The 17,971-nt window shown below is 52.3% G+C and overlaps 1 protein-coding gene across 2 annotated transcripts in view; it reads left to right on the forward strand.

Moving 5' to 3' along the window:
- Nucleotides 1-349: 349 nt before the first annotated feature.
- GSE1 (Gse1 coiled-coil protein) overlaps nt 350-17,971 on the forward strand; it is a 345,792-nt gene continuing 328,170 nt past the window's right edge. The window contains exon 1 of one of the 2 annotated variants that reach the window (XM_054048943.1): nt 350-2,758. In XM_054048943.1, coding sequence (XP_053904918.1) covers nt 446-2,758 — 2,313 coding nt within the window. In that variant the 5' untranslated portion in view covers nt 350-445. The remainder of the gene's footprint in view (nt 2,759-17,971) is intronic. The other variant, XM_054048944.1, reaches the window with a different exon arrangement.

The raw sequence follows: 17,971 nt of genomic DNA on the forward strand, positions 1-17,971 counted from the left end.
ATGGCCGGGAGCGCGTGAGAGGGGGGAGCTGCAGCCCCGAGCCGTGGGGCGGGTGTCTGGCTGGGGCAGCAGCAGCAGCTGCTGGGGGTGGGAGCGAAGTGACCCACCGCGCTGCGGAGATGGCGCTGCCGAGTTCGCAGCCCAACTTTGCACGAGACACGTACGGACAAAGTTAGCTCTTCGCTCCCAGCTGCCAGGCGGCTCCAGCCCTTCCAGCGGCGCCTTCCCGGGCTCCGCTCCGCCGCGACCCCCCTGCCCCTGCCATGGGGCGCTGATCGCACCCAAACTTGGACCAACTTTTGCACCGCTCGTCGGTCTCCCCGCCGCCGCCTGCGTGTGGGAGCGTGGCCCGTCCGTGAACGCGGCTGGGCAGCAGGATGAGAGCGCAGCCCCGGGGAGCAGGCAGCCGCGAGCCCAGCCGCCGCCGAGGCGCCCCGGGTGCAAAATGAGCGACTACCCAGCGCTGGAGAAGGAGGCGCCGATCTCCCGCAAGCAGCGGCTGATGGCCGCGATCGCCTCCGGCAGCTCCAGCGCCGAGCCCCCCTCGGCGCTTTGCTGCTTCATCTGCGGCGGGGGGATCGGGCGCGGCAAGGCGCTGAAGCTGCAGGTGAAGCAGCCCCGGGAGAACCAGCCTTTCTTCCCCTTCCTGCAGCACCAGGAGCCGGCGCCGGGCGCCCAGGAGGTGACCCCGGAGGGCTGCGCGCTGGTGTGCGCCGTCTGCCGCTGCTTCCTGGGCGAGCAGTGGGACGCGTTCGAGCGCAGCCGGACCCCGGTGGAGAAGCGCATGTACTGGCTCAAGCGCCCCTACCAGTGCGAGGCGGCGGCGGGCGCCGGGCTCCGCCGGGGGCCCCAGGAGTGGAACCTCTCCTACGCCCTGGACGAGCAGCGGCGGCTCAGCCTGGGGGGCAGCAGCAGCAGCCAGCCCCCCGAGGAGGAAGAGGAGGAGGACCTCGGCGCAAGCGGCGGAGACTCCGACCTGTCCTCGCTCTCGGACACCGACCAGCTCTCCGAGCCCGAGCTGCAGCTCCACGCCCCCGGCCGGGACAAGAGCGCCAGGAGCCCCGGCCGCTGCCCGGCCCCGGAGCCGCTGAGCCAAGCCGCGGGGCTGCAGCGACTGCGCCAGCAGGGCGCAGCCAACGGGGCAGCCGAGCGGCCGGGGCCAGGCGCGCCCATGGGCAGCCGCCCCCGCGAGTGGCACGGCCAGCCGCCCCCGGCCCCGGACGAGGCACCTGTGCCGCAGGACAACGGGCTGGCTGGGGGGAGGAGGAGGCGGCGGCGGCGCCACTGGCCGGCCGATGCCCCCAGCAGCGTCCGGAGCAGCTGGAGAGGGGGCCAGGGCGCAGCAGCCCTGCCCGATGCTTTCAAAGCGGCGGCCTCCGGCCGGGCACCTGAGTCTGCCCCGGGGGATGGCGACTTGATGGGGAAGCGGGTCCCGGCCTACGGCTCCTCGGAGGAGAGCGAGATCAACATCACCAGCGACGAGGAGAGGCAGGGGGCCTGCCGAGCCCCCAGCAGGCCGGAGAACGCCCGCGCCCTGGCAGTGCCCAGGCCGCCCTGGGCAGCAGCCCCCCCGCCGGGCACCGTCTGCTACATCTGCGGCAGCCCCTTGTCCCCGGCGGGCCAACACCAGATCCACGTGCAGAAACAGGAGAAGACCTCCAAGGCCCCCTTCTTCCCTTTCCTGTGGCTGCACAGTCCGCCCCTGGGGGCCCTGCCCATCAGCCCCGCGGGCAGCACCCTGGTCTGCTCCTGCTGCTTCACCTCCCTCATGCAGCAGTGGCAGAGCTTCGAGGTGGCCAGCGTGCCGGTCCTGCAGAGGCTCTACGTGGTGCCGCTGGATGCCAGCGCAGTGGGCATGCCGCCCAAAGGGAGGAGGGCCCAGAAAGAGGAGGGTGCCCCTGCCCTGCTGCAGGAAGCCTGCTACCTCTGTGGGGAGGATTGTAGCAAGGAGGCCAGGCCGGTCTCTGCTAAGCTCACCAATGGCAATGCTAAAAACACCATGCACTTCCCCTTCCTCAGCCACCTGCCTTGCCCTCCCAGCGCCAAGGGGCTGAACAAGCATGGGGAGGTGCGCAGCTGCAGGAAGTGCTATGGGGTGCTGCAGGACCTGTGGGCCATGTACCGGGCCTGCCGCAACGAGGAGCTCATCACCTCAGTGCAGAGCTTCCTGGGGAGGTATCACCAGGTCTTCTCCACCGGGGATCCCAGCAGCACTGCCATGCACCCCTCGGCCACCTCAGGCCCTGCCTCGGTCTGTTACATCTGCGGAGCTGAGCTGGGAGCCGGCAAAGAGTTCCAGCTCAACGTCAACCCGCCAGGGCGCTTTGGGGAGAAGGAGCCTTTCTTCCCCTTCCTCACCGTCTACCCCCCGGCCCCCAGGGCCAGGCCTGCAGACTCCACTGGGCTGGTAGCTACCTGTGTGCTCTGCTACCATGACCTCCTAGGCCAGTGGCTGCAGCACGAAAGCAGGAATTCCCACCATCCCAGCAGTGCCTGGTCCAGGCAGTACAAAGTGGAGACCTTCGTGTGCTTCTTCTGCCGGCAGGAGAAGAAGCGGTGCCTTGGATTAAAAGCAGTGCAGGTTGCCCGGCTCCCTGTGTTTCTGTACACCCTCCGCATGGCCAACAGCTTGCTGGTGGATGATGGTAAACAACTGACCATTGGAGCATGTGCAGAATGTGGGGCGGTGGTGCTTGCTGGCAAAAGCATGACACCTCCGGACTTTCTGGCTATGACACCCCCAGCCAGTCTCCCAAAGGTAAGGTACAGTGTTCACTCCATTCTCCATTGATTTCCCTTGGGGAGGCAGGGGAAGCCAGATGCTTTGGTTTCAGTGGAATTAGTTTTACAGTGGGGTCCTTGACCAAGTTTCTTCTGTAGTGTCTGATTCAGGAGGTAAACACTAAGCAGGGTGCTTTTTGGCAAACCGGTTTGGGGTCGCTGGCCTCCTAGCTAAAAAATGGAGTCTCTCCAGAAGAGCTATGGCCAGCCAAGAGCTGGCTTGTTAAGAAAGCAAGGGCCCAGTCTGCGGAGGTGGGGATGGCTTGGACCTGAGTCTGCCCAAGTGGGGAAATCCTTCTCAATGGTGAATGTCACAACTGCCACGTTCTGGACGGTCAGAGAGTCGTCTGTCTCCCTTTACTCCAGCCAGCAGATCTTTAAAGGAACAGGCCTGCCCCCAGCAGACAAGCCCCAGGGGAAATCCCGCCAGCTAGCAGAGAGAGGAGCCGCCAACTCAGAGGAAAGTTATCCAGCTAACTTTATTTTCCTAAGAATCCCAATCAAAACAGTGTTTCTTAAGAGGAACTCAAGTCCTTCCAGCTGATGTCCAGACTCTCTTCTTTTGGGTGCGGGGAGGAGGAGAGGACAGGGCGACATTCCCAACCTGGTTTGCTTTTCCCTTCTGAGAATGAGCCTTTATTCTTTGCCCGTCAGCTGTGCAGGAGCAGGGGAAGCTGGTGGGATTATCCTGTATAAAGGGCGCCTGCCTTCATGCTGCTATGATTAGGAAAACCTATTTCATTCTCATCAGTGGTTCCATCCCCTTTTAGAGGGGCAGCAGCTCCTAATAGACTCCCAGTGGGTCCCATCGAATATGAGTGCTGGATTGAAAATAATAGTCATTTAAACCTTGATCATCCAGGGGTTGCTTTTTGAGCAGCCTGCACCCAGAACAACGACATCTACGAAGATGCAGGCAGTCAGCATCTAGGTGCAGCAAGGATAGGTTGCTTTGAAAATTGGCCATTTGCCTGCCTGGAGGTTACTTTTCTGTCAGCAGGAATGGGATCCTATTTGAATTTTCGATGGTACTCATGACAAAATAAATGCTGGGTGCGCATGCGTGTTGTAGTTTAAAAGCAGGACTGGGAGTCTCTATTTGGCTTTGGTTGCCTTCGTTGATGCCTCTGTAAAATGGTGATAATTGAGTCCTTATTATTACTTCACAGGTGTGCTGTCAGGCTTAGCTAAATTACCGAAAGTGCTTTGAGATCCTCCGGTGGGAAGGTAGTGTAGGGGTGCCGTGGGTTGTTGCTGAAGGAGAACCCCAGAACGTTCACTCATACAAGGGAAGGCCCATGCCTATGTTTCAAAAACTGTCCTCCTCACTCTTCTTAGGAAGGGGAATTTCATTAATGCCTTTGCTCAAAATTTGTCAAAAGGGAAAGATTTGGGGGGGCCCAACTAGAGATGCCTGACTTTAAAAGGGACCTGGTTTCAGAGGGTGAGTGCTCAGCACAATCTGAAAATCAGGACCCTTTAAAGTGTCTCAAGTTGGTGCCCCCAAAATGAAGACATCCAAAAGGACTAATCAGTTTTGAAAATCTTCAGGTTTTGTTCATAGCCGGCATTTGTTCTCGAAGCATTGACATTTTCTTTAGAAATGCACCACAATCTTTCTGAGTCAGGACTCCTTTTTTCTGCTCTCCTGTGGCTGGTTGAAGTACAGTTTTCAGATGGGCTCGTTTGCAGCGCGGGCGCTGTGTTCAAAGCGGAGTCTCACTGGCTTCGAAGCAAAGGGATGCTGCTCCTTATGCTGTCAAGCTGCCAAATTCACAAGTCTTTCCCTTCGGGCTTGCTGGGCGACAGCTGAACGAGTCAGAGGTTCAGAGCACAGTGCCTGCTTTGAGAATTCCAGGACGGAGATGTGAGTTTGATTGGCACCAGAGACAGGAATCCTCCGAAAGTCACTCTTTTCAGTTTTCCCCTGGCTCCCTTCCTTCATCAGTGCAAGCCAGAGTGACCTGATCTCAATGCAGGTCATTCATCAACACAGGTTATTTCTTTGTGAGTTACATGCCGATTGGCAGAGCATGGCTAGAATCCACCCTTGTTAATCACTTTGTGAGTTATGATCATGTATGACACATCGTGTGTGCGATGGTGGGGACTGGGAAACGTGAGACTGCTGGATCAAATGGTACTAACTCAATGCAGGTGATAACTCAGGATTTCACTGTTAAAATTGAGATTACGCTGTACATAAAAGGTCCAAACCCATGTCCCATTGAATCCAATAGCAAACCTCTCGTTGATTTCACTGAAACCCAGAGTTGGCTCCCAAAGCAGGTAACTCAACTGAGAATATTCCTGTCTCCTGAGAGTTCATTCACAAGCTCTCTTTGAATCCCAGGCCTGCCGCAGTAAATGTATTAGGAGACACTCATGCACTGCTAGAATGCAGCAGAGCGGAAGGAGATATAGATAAGTGTAGAGCCTTCCTTTCTATATCCCATTTTTTGGTTGATCTGAGAGTTAAAGCCTCTCCATTAAAGCGGTAGCTGCAAAAGGCCTGTTCTTACAACTCTTGGTCTCTGGAGTGCCCGGTTGTCACGTGAGCTATCCCGCTGACTTGAACAGAATTACTTGTGTGAGCTTAGGTTGCAGGATTGGGCTGTATAGCGTGAACCACAGCAACCAAACCCCCTTTTCATCCCTCACTTTGAAGGAGATGTTTCTTCCGCAGCTGGGTGCATTTCCCCTTTAAATGCTGTCTGTGGCTATTTCCCTCCACTGGGCTTTATTTTCTTGCGCTGGGTAATATCACGGGTCCAAGGGTACTTTACATTAGTGCCATTTGGACTGGGAACAGGTGCCGCTGGGGTGTTTTACTGACATATGAACTATTCCAGAGCGCTTCTGTCATCACTCGAATGTCAGCGTTAGACACATCTGTTTCCTGCGTTTCCTGCAGCGTTTGTTATCTGCAACCCAAAAGCTACATATTTCTTAAGCCTTTCAATGGCTCCCTGCCACCAGAGCACTAACCCGACGCTCAGGTGATATGCTGTGCTCATCATCTTATTAATCAAAGAAAACTCTCGGCACCCCGTGAAAGCCCGCAATAGGGCCGCAGGACAAAACATAAAGCCCCTGTGAGTTCGCCTCCCTCCCTCCCTCTCCTGGAATTCCACCGTTTCAGCCGAACAGTGCGGCAGGCTTGTTTTGGCAAAGGGGAAAGCATCTGCTCAGAGAACGGCCCTGAAAAAAATATCCACTTTGGCTCTCTTGTCTGAAGCACTGTCCCAAATCTGAATGGCTCGGAGAATCTTTTGTGCGAGGAAGTGAAAGAAAGATGTGTGTGTTGGGAAGATGGGATTAGCCCAGAAGGTCTGTGCAAGGAGGGTGTTCGAGGCTTAGAGCAGATGCTATTGAATTCTCCTCTCTTGTTACATGGGTCGCTAATGAGCGATGTAACTAGCTGTTACGCTGGGCACCCCGGGGCAGCCCCCAACACAGATGCTTTGAATAGATTTGCTTATGCGGGGCATTGCAATTTCAGCCCCATTTGATTGTTAATACTCTTTGCTTTTCCTTCATTGCCGTTTGGGACAACGACTCTCTACCTGTTGCCTGTTGACTCTCCCCATGTTTGTATTAGCCTTCAGTAAGGCTGGGATTCAGAGGGTGTCAGGTTTATTTTAAACAGGACTTGATACATTTGGCTAATTTAACTAATGGGAGAAATTTCTTCTCCCTCTCAGCTGCCGCTCACACAATCAAGGGTTCTTGTGGCTAGTAGCCCTGTAAGAGCTCTTTACCCTTCATCACAAAGCCCTTGGTGCCTCTGTTTTTGCTGACGTCCCTCCTTTAAAACCAGACAGACCAAAGCACTTGACTATACAGTGGGGAAAAGCCTCCCCCTCCCCAAAAAAGGGGTTGGACAATATGTCCCATAAGGTATTTCCCACGATTCCCTGTAGCTCTGCCTTTTGTGCTCTATTTATTTTTTACACATTCAGCAAACACAAACCCATTGGTGTGCATAGGTGTGGGGGTGGGGTTTCAACACTGAGTGGAGGAACACAGTTGTTGGGGGGAAGTTGTTAGAGCCAGAACTACGCAAGCTTCAGAGTTAGGACTTCTCCCCGAAGTGCGTTTCCTGCATAAATTCACCCACTAGTTTGCTGAACAAAATCCAGTATGATACTTAAAGCCCCAGCTCCTTCTCCTGTAGCAGCCTGAGAAGGAAGATGTTATGTCTCAGGTGTCTCCTACAGCCCTAGGTGACAGAAGGAGGGAACCAAGTCTTGTTCAGAAACTGACCTTTTATACTTTCTCACTAGGCCTAGGTGGGCTCAGGTGTGTTCTGGGTGGGACAAGGCCTCTGACACGCCCCTATATATAAAAGAGAGGGCAGGGCAAATTCTCTTCAGAGTTCCTGGGTGCGTTGTATCCTGCTGGAACAATGGGATCTACTCTTTGTCTGAGGTGAGCAAGGAGCCTTTGTGTGTTATTCTCTGGTCAAATCATTCCTCTCTCCTTGCTGCAGGGGCTGCTGGTGTGGATTAGAGAACCAAAGGTTACTGTAGCTGGCTGTTGTGCTGAGCTGCCTGTCTCCTACCCTTCCTGGGGCAGTTATTGCCGGCTGAGCCTGCAATTGTGAATGGCTCCTGAATTGGAGATGGTGGCTGTGAAAGAGGCCTCCACACTGTGCACTTCTGTCGAGTAGTGGTGAACTAGCTCATAATGGATGAGGCCAGGCTAGCAATATAGAAGAAGAATCTCCTCTTGCCTTGAGAATTGTGTGCTGAGAATGAAGAGGGTGACCGGTTCTAATCGTGTAGAATTCCAACAGGAATAACTGGCAACAGTACTATGGTTCCAAATTCATCAGTTGCAGAAATCCAACAGGAGTACACTTGCCATTCATTAAAGTCCTTGTAACCACAGAGGCCTGGTCTACACTAGGGGGGGATTGATCTGAGATACGCAACTTCAGCAACGAGAATAGCGTAGCTGAAGTCGACGTATCTTAGATCGACTTAGAATCACTTTGCGTCCTTGCAGTCGGGATCGACAGCCACGGCTCCCCCGTCGACTCCGCTTCCGCCTCTCGCCATGGTGGAGTTCCGCAGTCGACGGGAGAGCGATTGGGGATCGATTTATCGCGTCTACACTACACGCGATAAATCGATCCCCGATAGGTTGATCGCTATCCCGGCGGGTAATGTAGATGTATCCAGAGAGTCATGATACAAAACTGCCATTTTAAAAGACACAGCCAGATATTTCTCTAGCAGATTCTTTCTTGTGGTACCTTCTTAGAGGTCTTCAATACTGAAATGACTCTGGCTTGTCCTCGGCTGCTGTTTGTTTGACATCAACCTTGATCCAAGTAACGCCTTGTCTTTTTGCGTGCACCGGCATCACTGGCTGTAGAAAGACAACTCCAGGGAGTTGTGTATGTTTGTGACCCTGCCTCTGCAGGGGTGGAGAAAGCTGCGTTATTTCTGTGGGATCCACAACTGAGAGCAGCGGTTGGGTTTTTGTTTTTTCTTTTCTGATTTCTTGCTAAGAGAATTGTGAATTTAAAATGAGCCTCTCCAAGCCCTTGGGTGTTTAGCCCCTGCAGTCAGAGGTTTTAGCCAGGCTTACAACACCGCAAACAAGCCTGCTCTCAGTAACCTGAGTCTGGCCTCTCACTCATTTCCCAACCCTCTGTCTCCCCACTGCTTATCTGTGGCTTGCATTGAAATTTGCTGACTACCCTGCTGTGCTATTTGCCTTGGTCCTCTCCTTCCAGATTATTGAGTGGCTCATCTCCCCTCTGCTGAAAGCTTCACAAATAAATGAATACTGGGGGGAGGGGAGGGTGTTCATGTGCAAGTTGGGTCCAACAGGGCTGCCCAGAGGATTCAGGGGGTCTGGGGCAAAGCAATTTTGGGGGCTCCTTCCATAAAAAAAAGTTGCAATACTATAGAATACTATATTCTCATGGGGGCCCCTATGGGGTCTGGGGCAAATTGCCCCACTTGCCCCCCCCAAGCGGCCCTGGGGTCCAATTTTGGGCCTAAGTCACTTGACCCCGTCCCTTTAAGTTCAGTCTTCTGGGGCGGGAAGGGCTGCAGGCCAACATTTCAGCTGGGATGTTGTAACTCTCCTAAGCTGCCCATGACCTTGTTAATCAAGGGCACTCCTCAAGCATCCCTGCATTCCTTTGCTGATGCTGTTGGGCTGTTTGCAGAATTGCCTGGTCCCTCCTTTGCAAGGACAATGTCTGGCATTAGACTAAAGGCTTGGCTGCTGTCTGGTGTGATATACAGCAGCTCACAAGCTTAAGTGTCTGCAGGAAGAAGCATCACGGTACAGTACAGATGGGAGGCCTGAAGGTCAGGGAGGGTAACAGGCCACTGAAAAAGAGCATCTGGAGAGACTGGTGATGTTCACTTCAGCAGGAAGTGCTCCAGAGCAGTGGCGGCTTTGCTATTGTCTAGCTGCCGCCTGGAGGAATGCTGGTTTAGGCAATAGTGTTAAGCGTAGTGCAGCTGTCTCTTTAATGGCAGACCCATATCTGGGCATACAATCTCTGCATGCAATATACAAAATGTAGAGGACTCTTAATAGTGCTGCATTACAAGGACACAAAGGGCTCGATTTGGCTGGATTGTGTGTGTAACTATAGGTACCTTGGTGCACCAAACTTACATACATGTGGCTGTCATACGTGTGGCATGTTAGATTTAGGCCTGTCCCTTTGCGCACGCAGTTACCACGATGCAGGCACATATGATTTTCAGGCACACGGTTTGGAAAATTGGGCCCAACTACTCTGAGGATTGTAGAGACACAACAGGGAGTGAGAGGGGTAATTTGAGCTTGAGCCCATCTGGTCTCTGTGACCAGGACCGGCTTTAGGCACCAGCAAAGCAAGCACTTGCTTGGAGTGGCAAAAAAACTAAAGCCGGCCCTGTCTGTGACTTGCATCCTATTCCTTGAATCTAAACTAAGGTCCTAATCCCCATAGGATCTAGGTCTAGAGTGAAAGAAGAATTAAAAACTGGCATTTTTAGGGGATTCCTTCACTTCCCTTTGACTCCCACATCTTAATCGCGTTACCTAGTAGTTACTCACACTTGGCTGTCTCTGCTCTCAGAGGCTGTGTTTAGAGGCTATGTTCAGGCAGTGCTGGTTCTGTAAGTATTGAGCAGCACGTTGGGGTTATGAACAAGACCAAAGAAGGGTAACGGGTAGCTCTGTTCCTTTGTACTACAAGGTTATGAACATCTTGTTCCTCACACACCACATGAGACAATCGTGCATGTGACTTGACTTTTCTAAAAAAACTGACTGCATAGAGTTTAGTATTTATATATACTGCATGCATCAAAAGCAAATACTTAAAGGTACAGAAGGAGCCTCTTTTTACTAGAAGGAGCAGATATCTTGTGTGGCAGAAGCTTTGATGCCTCCGGTGGGCTCTCCAAATCCAGTGATTGTTTGTTTTTTAAGCTCTGTGGTGCTGATCAACTCAGGTATCTTGTCTGTGTGGGTAGATCGGGCTGCCTGCTTTTTAAGGATCTACATTAAGCATCTCTTAACTGCTCTTAATAGCTTGCGGAGGCAGCCTGTTGTCTAGCACTTGGTTTGCAGCTTGCTATATTTGCTGTAAGGTGTTCTATGACTCTGGGAATGACGTGCTGACTTGTTACACTGCGCTATATCCACATATAGCAAGGTGCATCTCGCTAAAGAGAAACCAACTGGGTTTGGGATTGGATCATCATCTCTACTTTCAATCTGGATAACCGTTCCTGTGCCTGGCTCTGGCATTTGATTGGGGAAGCTGCTGGATCAGTGATGGGGAAGGGAAAATAGTTACTTAGTGAGTTTTGGTCTTGATCGTTTGGCAATGGAGTCAATTACCATACATCTCCTAGCCCATCAAAGCAGGTCTGCTCCCTTTACTGGCATGTACCTGCACCCATCATACACATTATATACTGCAGCTTTGTAAAACTGTCACAGATACTTAATAGCCTTAGCATGGTCTACTTGCCTTCCCTCTGTCCTACTTGATCCGAATGACAAAACGAATCGCTTACTTGCCCAGGATGAGTGGGCTGAGACCGTCATGGCCGCCGCCTGCTGGAGGGCCCTCGCTAGGGCGTCCGCCGCCCGGCCCGGAGCGCGCTGCCGGTGCTTCTCTTCCTCTGGACTTCTGAGGGCTAACAGTGGAGAACCTACAAAATTTCAGCCGCCTCCAAAGCCAGTTATTGTTGACAAACATAAAGAGGTAGTAGAGAGAAGGTTCTTGAGTCCTGAATTTATTCCCCCCAGAGACCGAACAGATCCTCTTAAATTCTGTATTGAAAGAACTGACATGATACGAAGGCGAAAAGTGTGACTACAGCGTGGCTTAACTTTCTGAGCCACTTTTTTTTTTATTATTTTTTTTTTTAAAAGAGGCCTCTAAAATTGCGCACGTAGGTCTATATAGCTAAGTGGTTGAGACAATGCAGATGTGTGCTCTTGCACATTCTACGCTTGCACACTCAGGCCAAGTAGATGCTTATCTACCTGGTTTGTCTGTCCCTGCAGTTTGCTCAGACCCGTCCAGGTTTCTGCACCTGACGTTTCAGTGTGGAACAAGTGCATGGACAATTCTTCTTCTTGTCGAAGCAAGGTGTTCTTGTGGCAAAGGACTGGGGCTGAAAAACATGGGTTCTGCTGCCAGCTGTGTGACGTTGGGCAAGTCGCTTAATATCAGTGCCTCGGTTTCCCATCTGTAAAATGAGGATGACAATATTTCCTTTGTCTTTCTTGTTTTAGATTGTAGTCTTCAAGGCAGGGACTGTCTCTTGCAATGTGTATGTACAGCACCTAACATGGTAAGGCCTTGATCTCAGTTGCGGTCTAAGTGCTATTGTAATACAAAAAGACATGTCACATGCTGTATATTCACGGTAAATATAGACACACTGAGAGGGTCTGCAGATGTTCAAAACTCTCCCTTTCTGGCAGCGTCTGCCAGCAACTTGCATATAGAGTCCTGTTGCATGGCAAGCGACATTGTTGTCTTTCATAATGTTCAGACATTTCCCAGTGGTTTGCCAAATTTGCATCCTGGTGGCCTCCTCTTCCTTTGGGAAGCTTTCATTTGCAGTGCCTGTTCCAGTGTTTCTTGTCCCTGGACCTGTGCCCTCAGAATCGTTCCCAGAGTATCCACTCAGAAGACTTCCGCACACTAAACTGCATGGAACTCCATTACCCAAGGAGGATGAAAGGCTGAGAGATCTCAGCCTGGATTTGAACCTGTTGGTCCAGTTAATGTGGGTATTTTGAATCTGATTCATGGCCCGTTGCCTTGGTCTGAAAGTATATTCCCGCGTCACTGTGCATTGAACAAAGAAAACAGAGTTCTGGTTGAGTGGGGGTTCTGAATTTGCAGCTACGTAAATCAGGAACAACTCGATTGAAGTCAACGGTGCTGAACTGATGTAAATGAGATCATAATCAGACCCTCTTTGTGCTGGATTGTTAGGGTTTGAATCCTGGAAAATGAAGAAAAATCTGTCTCTAGAGAACTGGGCACTTACACAAGTTTTCAAGCCTCCCTTTTAAAGTGTGTGTTTATAAACGAATCAAGTCCCTACTTGTGTTAATGACTCTGCCCCTGAAGGTTAAACACCAATGGGCTTCTTTGGACATTCGCTGGGCTTTGGACACTTAGTGGTTCTTTCATGCTAGCAGAATGGGGATGCGTTTGGGGTTACAGCGCTGCCGGGAAGGTGTCAGTTCTTTCCCCTGCAGTCTTCTACGCAAACCTTTTTCACTGGCGCTGTCAAAACTGTGTTCTATAACATTGCTGGTCATGTTGGAGTTTGCAGCCTTTCCCTTTTAAAAAAAACAAAAACAAAAAACAAACAAAAAAGCCCAACAAAACACATAGCAAGAATCTGATACTTCTGTCTACAGTGTAGCTGATCTCCTTCAACCAACCAAAAAGAACAGGGGCTTCTCTGAAACCAATTCAACGTACTAACTAGCCAAGCCCATGGGCTAAAACTGAGTGCATTGCTGGGAGAGACTATGGGAATCTCTTGCTTGATGCATGAGTTTGGAAGCCTCTCCTATGAGGAATAGGAAAACTGGACTGGGTATGACTGGTTCCATTAAATGGGACATTGTCTTGTCGGGTATTGGAGGTTAGCATCCTAAACTTAGATTTAAAAAAAACCAGCCCTACTAATTAATGGAAATGTCTTCAGTCAATTAAACATTAGTGTCTGCACCTTTTGGCTCACCTCTGTACTGTTTGCAACCCGAACAGTGCAGCATCTACGAGAAATGGATTGTAAACAATAAATGGGCTAGTCTATATTTGCATTGTTGGAATTAGCAGAAATGGGGAAATGAAACGAGGCATGGTGAAAAGCAAGTTTGGTTTTAGTTTTAATTTCCAGTTTCAATAATCTCGGGTGATGCTACTAGTGCAACTAAGGAAAGTGTTTTTTAAAATGAGCTTGATTCTGCAGCAGTGTAAATTGAGATGAATTCAACTGAAATCAAGGGGGTAACATCAGAGTGCAAGTGAGATCAGAATCAGACCCATGATTTTTAAGCTAATAGGGGCTTGCAAGATTTCCATATGTAAGAAGTGACTTTGTTGATGAAGCTTCCCTTTGAAGATCAGGTATTCAGCAGTTCTGGGAGACAAACCCTGCAGCCACTAAAAATGAACTTGTTTGGCATTTAGCTGCAATCTCAAGTGAGACTCAGAGGTGGCAATATCATCATATTATGACTTCATGTCTCGGGGCCCAGCCTCCTGTTGGATCATGTTGCCAGAGGGCAAACAAAGAAACACTAGGAAAATGTGCCTCTTGCTTTTTCCTGCAGATGAGGTCACGGAATGTTTGTCCGTGGGCATCCAGCGTTTGGTATGTACGTATCTGAACTGTAAACATACACCCTTCTGAGCTATCCCATCCCTCCAGCTCTCCGACCTCTTTCTGATCAGTTGTTTCAGTGTCACCTGCTGACCAGCCAGCTGGTGTTGGTGTTGTGCGGAGTCAGCAGGGGGCCAGGGACAAATCAGGACTAAGTGTCCTGACCTCAGACAGGGCACAGGCTAAGACTTCTGTCCTTAGCTTCCTCTAGCAAACCCTGCCCCTGCACCCATCTCCCCTTCCCCACCTCCTGCAAAAAAGACCCTTTGCCCTTGCACTTGTTTGTTCTCAGTGGCTCTGTCTTGCTGCCGGCTAGTTGCTTTAACAGCTGTTAAAATATCAGGGGGTCCCCCCCATTGCTTTGCAGCCCTGATCCCCTCCAGGCCAGGTGCTGACTCAGTCACTTGCCAGCTGGCTCGAGCACACCCCTCCAGCAGTGGCAGAGCGAGGAGACCCACAACTTGCAATCCCTCATTCTTCTCTGGCAGCTTGGGGCTCCTGCCAAAGATGAGGCTGGCTTTCACTGTGCCGACTGGGAGAATCTGCTTTTGTCATTTTTGTCGTTTTCAACGAAGCACTGTATGCCTAGGTTCTTGCATAGAGCATTGCCTCTTCACGGTGCCTGGCTGTCTCCCCCACCCCCCACCCCTTTCTCTCTTGTCCTGTGTCTAAGCTCAAACTTGGTCTCATCACCACTCCCTTGCACCCATGTAGCTGCACCAATACAAACTCTTGGTGTGGATGGGCTGTGCCAGTGTGACTTACAAACTGGGGTTCCCTGTCTCTGTAGCCCTTCCATGGGTTTTGTTTAGCTAGGCAGGGTGAAAAGAACCCCAGTGCAGACCTTCTCTCTAACTGGGAATGTTCCAGCAGCACACTTGTACTTTCCTTAAATAATACTTGTTATTAACTCCTGTACACATTAATCTGCCTAGATCCTGTCTGAAGGCAGGTTAGATTCCCCCGCTTCTGTCCCTGTTTGGGAGTAGAGTGAAAGGCTCGATTTGCTATTGCCCTGTGCTGTGTGCGCTCACACCAGTGTAAACGCTACCAAACTGGAGTGGTAGCATCCTCCACCCATGTACATTGCTGTCCAAGTTGCAGGGCAACAGCTGTAGGTCTGAGTTTGGAGGGAAGTGGAGAGGCCCCAACTATTGGAAAAGTGCAGAAACTTTTGAAGTGGTTTTGTGTGTTCCTTTCATAGCCCAGGGAAGTCCTCAAAAGCGTCACTGTGCTGCTGTGGGCTTTCCTGGGCTCCCCAGAGAGCAGAACCCCACTTAAAGCCAAGGCACCAAGCTGCTGCCATGTGCACACATCAGGGTAACAGAAGGAGGTAGCTTCCCCCTCCCACACCTTGGGTTCACTGCCTGCTGGCTGGGCCAGGACGCAGTGGCAGTCAGGCGCCGTGGCTTGCTCTCAAAGAGCTGGCCAGCATGTGTGAATGCTGTGGAGCCATGTGGTACTGGATGTACGACTCTCCCCTGGCACCTGCCTTATGCCCATCTATTTTCCAGCACTCTGGTGCCTTTGCCCAGAATGCAGTGACGAGCGTGGGCGTTTGGGTCTGAAGAAAGCAAGAGCATCTGTCCTGCTGCCCTCCGGTGGTGCTGGCAGCACTGGACGATGGTGGGGATTTGAAAGCCTGGTGCTTGTAGTCGAGTGATTCACCCCCCTTCATCTGGGCCACGTCCCTGCTCAGGCAGCAACGACCCTTCCTAATTCCAAACCAGAGCGGAAGTGTCACCATCGGGCTGTGTTCTCCCCTCCAGTGGGAGACTCTTCAGTGCGGAGTCTGATTAGGGATCTATAAAGGAGAAAGAAACCATCCCATCTGCTGGGGAGAAGGCTGCAGCATGTTCTGTGGGTGCAGGAGGGGGCGTGTGTGGCGAAGGAAGCAAATGAAACTCCCAACAGTCTGGGTCAGACAGCAGGGCCCTGCAGCCCCCTGCTAGCCAGCTGCCCTCCCATCAGATGGGTCCTGTGTGACTCAGTGTTTGGGGTGGGGAGAAGACAGATCCCCCATTCACATCATGGAAGGAAAGGACTGACCTTCCCCCTGTGATGTCATTGTCGAGCCAGGCCGCATGCACACTTCGGGCTCCTGCCTGGGGACAGGGCCTCTTTTCTGAACGGAGCAGCAGCCCCACAAAAGCTACATTATATCTTTAGTGGCAGGCTCCCAGCGGTGGGCCGGGTTTTCCTTTTCTATTAGCAGCTGGAGACGGGAGATGTTCCAAACGCTGAATCCTCCCAGGCCGAAAAAGCCATGACAGCTCCATAATCTCACCCCATCCCTCAGAGTTGATGGGATGCACCAGGACTCCTGGGACGCTGAGCCCCACCCCGCTGGCAACAGGCAGAGGCTGAGTCAGTAACTGCTTGTGGGGAAGAGAGAGAAGCCGGCTCACTTGTGTTACGAAGTATTGGTCGCAGAGGGGCTTTTATGTTTCTTACCCCGCTGCAGTAGAAAATAAGGATGCAGGGCCAGGGTCTCCTTATCATTCTTGGGCCCCTGCATCTTGTGTGCTCATTCCCCTCAGTGCAAAGTGCTCTTGTTCCGCAGGCAATGGCGAGCTGGGCCCCTGGGTTCTGCTCTCCGCCTACTGTCTGCACCTCTCTCGTATATTTCCTACCTCTTGTTCTCTGTTTCCCCCCTAAGCTGATCCTGTCTCAAGTGTGGAATGCTGGATTGGATGCTCCCTGGTGTGACAGGCGTTTGGGGTGGCTCTGTTCATTTCCCAGGGGGCAAGGGCCCGGCCGGCGCAACCCATTAGGCGACCTAGGCGGTCTCCTAGGGCGCTAACATTTGGGGGGCGGCGACCGGCTCTTCGGCCGCCCTGGTCGTCCGTGGTATTTCGGGGGCGGGACCTTCCGCCGCCTAGGGCAGCAAAAAAGCTGGTGGCTCCTGGGCAAGGGGCCGTTGCTCAAACAGACACGGGGGCTGGCACTAGTTGTCCCGCATGTTGTCACTTTCAGCCAGGAACTCTGGACTTAACAGGCCACAGAATGAATTCCCCTCCCATCCCGAAGATGTACCCCCCCCCCCCGCTGTCAGCGAGGCCTTCGGTGGGGCAGGACTGGGGTACCCTTGGCGTTTAGTCTTCCCTAGAAGATGGAGCATAACGTAGAGCTCTGCTCTGAGAACTAACATAGATTCAGGACCCGCCTTCAGGGAGCACCGGGGTGCCGTGACTCCTGAGGCTCTCGCCCTGCAGCTGGGGTTTGTGTTCCTTCTGCTCCTGCTTTCCCTCCGCCCCTGTGGCTGCCGCCTGCGGAACAGCTGTGTCACATGCAGGGCTCGTGGGCTCCCCTTGACCTCAGAAATACCCTGTGTGCTGAGTGGAGTCGCTAGATAAACAACTCTCTGCAGCCCGTGTGGCCTCAGCCTGGTTTTGCTAAACCATCAGTGGCAGAGGGGGGAGGAAAGGAAAATTCTGTCCCCCTCATTGGGATTAGCCAGGCTGAGTTGTGCCAAGTGGCGGGGGGGAGCTAACGGGCCTGGGCTGAGACACACTCCACAGACAGTTCAAACCGTGCCTGTTTCAGCCTGGCACGAACCATTCCTTGGTCTGATTTTTCTTGTTCATGTTGGTGCTGCTGCCTTTAACAGCCCTCTGGAGAGCAAAGTCATCTGTTTATCTGTGGCTGGGGCAGCAGGAGACAAGCGTCCTCTCCAAACCTGGTCCCCCAGGTCCAGGTGCTGATTGTACAGGTGGCTTTGTGAATGCTGCGTCTGCCAGGCCAGGACTGAGACGTGCCCCTCCTTTCACGCAGCCCACAGAGTGGCCATCATGTGCCTGCTGCTACTGACTGCGCCCGGATTGCAGGCTCAGGCCTCAAGGAATGCCCGGGTGAGAGGCGCAGCATCCTGTTGGCAATTACCTTGGCCACCAAACCATGCACTGAGCTCTTATGTACAAAGCTGTTGCTCTTTGAATCTCCCTGGCTGTCACCTTGCAGCTGGTTTGGAAATCCATAGTATTGCAGCCAGGAGGACTCCTGGGGTAAGACAGGGCTGAGAACTACCCAACCTAGGCAAGAATGCAGGAGCGTTTGGCCGCTGCTGCTGTATTCGGGTCACATCTAGTATGTCACATTCAGATTCTCTCCCATGGGGCAGGTGTGTGTGAGATGAACTTTCCTTTCATGTGCTAAAGGTTATTTAGGGGATAATCAAGATCTCTCCCGATCAGGAGCTAGATCGGCTGTTGAGGTGCTGAGGGTCTCAGCTATTCGATCCCTGGTCGAGGAAGGACCGCGTCCATGTACTTGCTGTGTGTTCTATGGCACAGGCTTGC

Source organism: Malaclemys terrapin, chromosome 14 (genome assembly GCF_027887155.1).
Source record: "Malaclemys terrapin pileata isolate rMalTer1 chromosome 14, rMalTer1.hap1, whole genome shotgun sequence".
Classification (NCBI taxonomy): domain Eukaryota; kingdom Metazoa; phylum Chordata; order Testudines; family Emydidae; genus Malaclemys; species Malaclemys terrapin.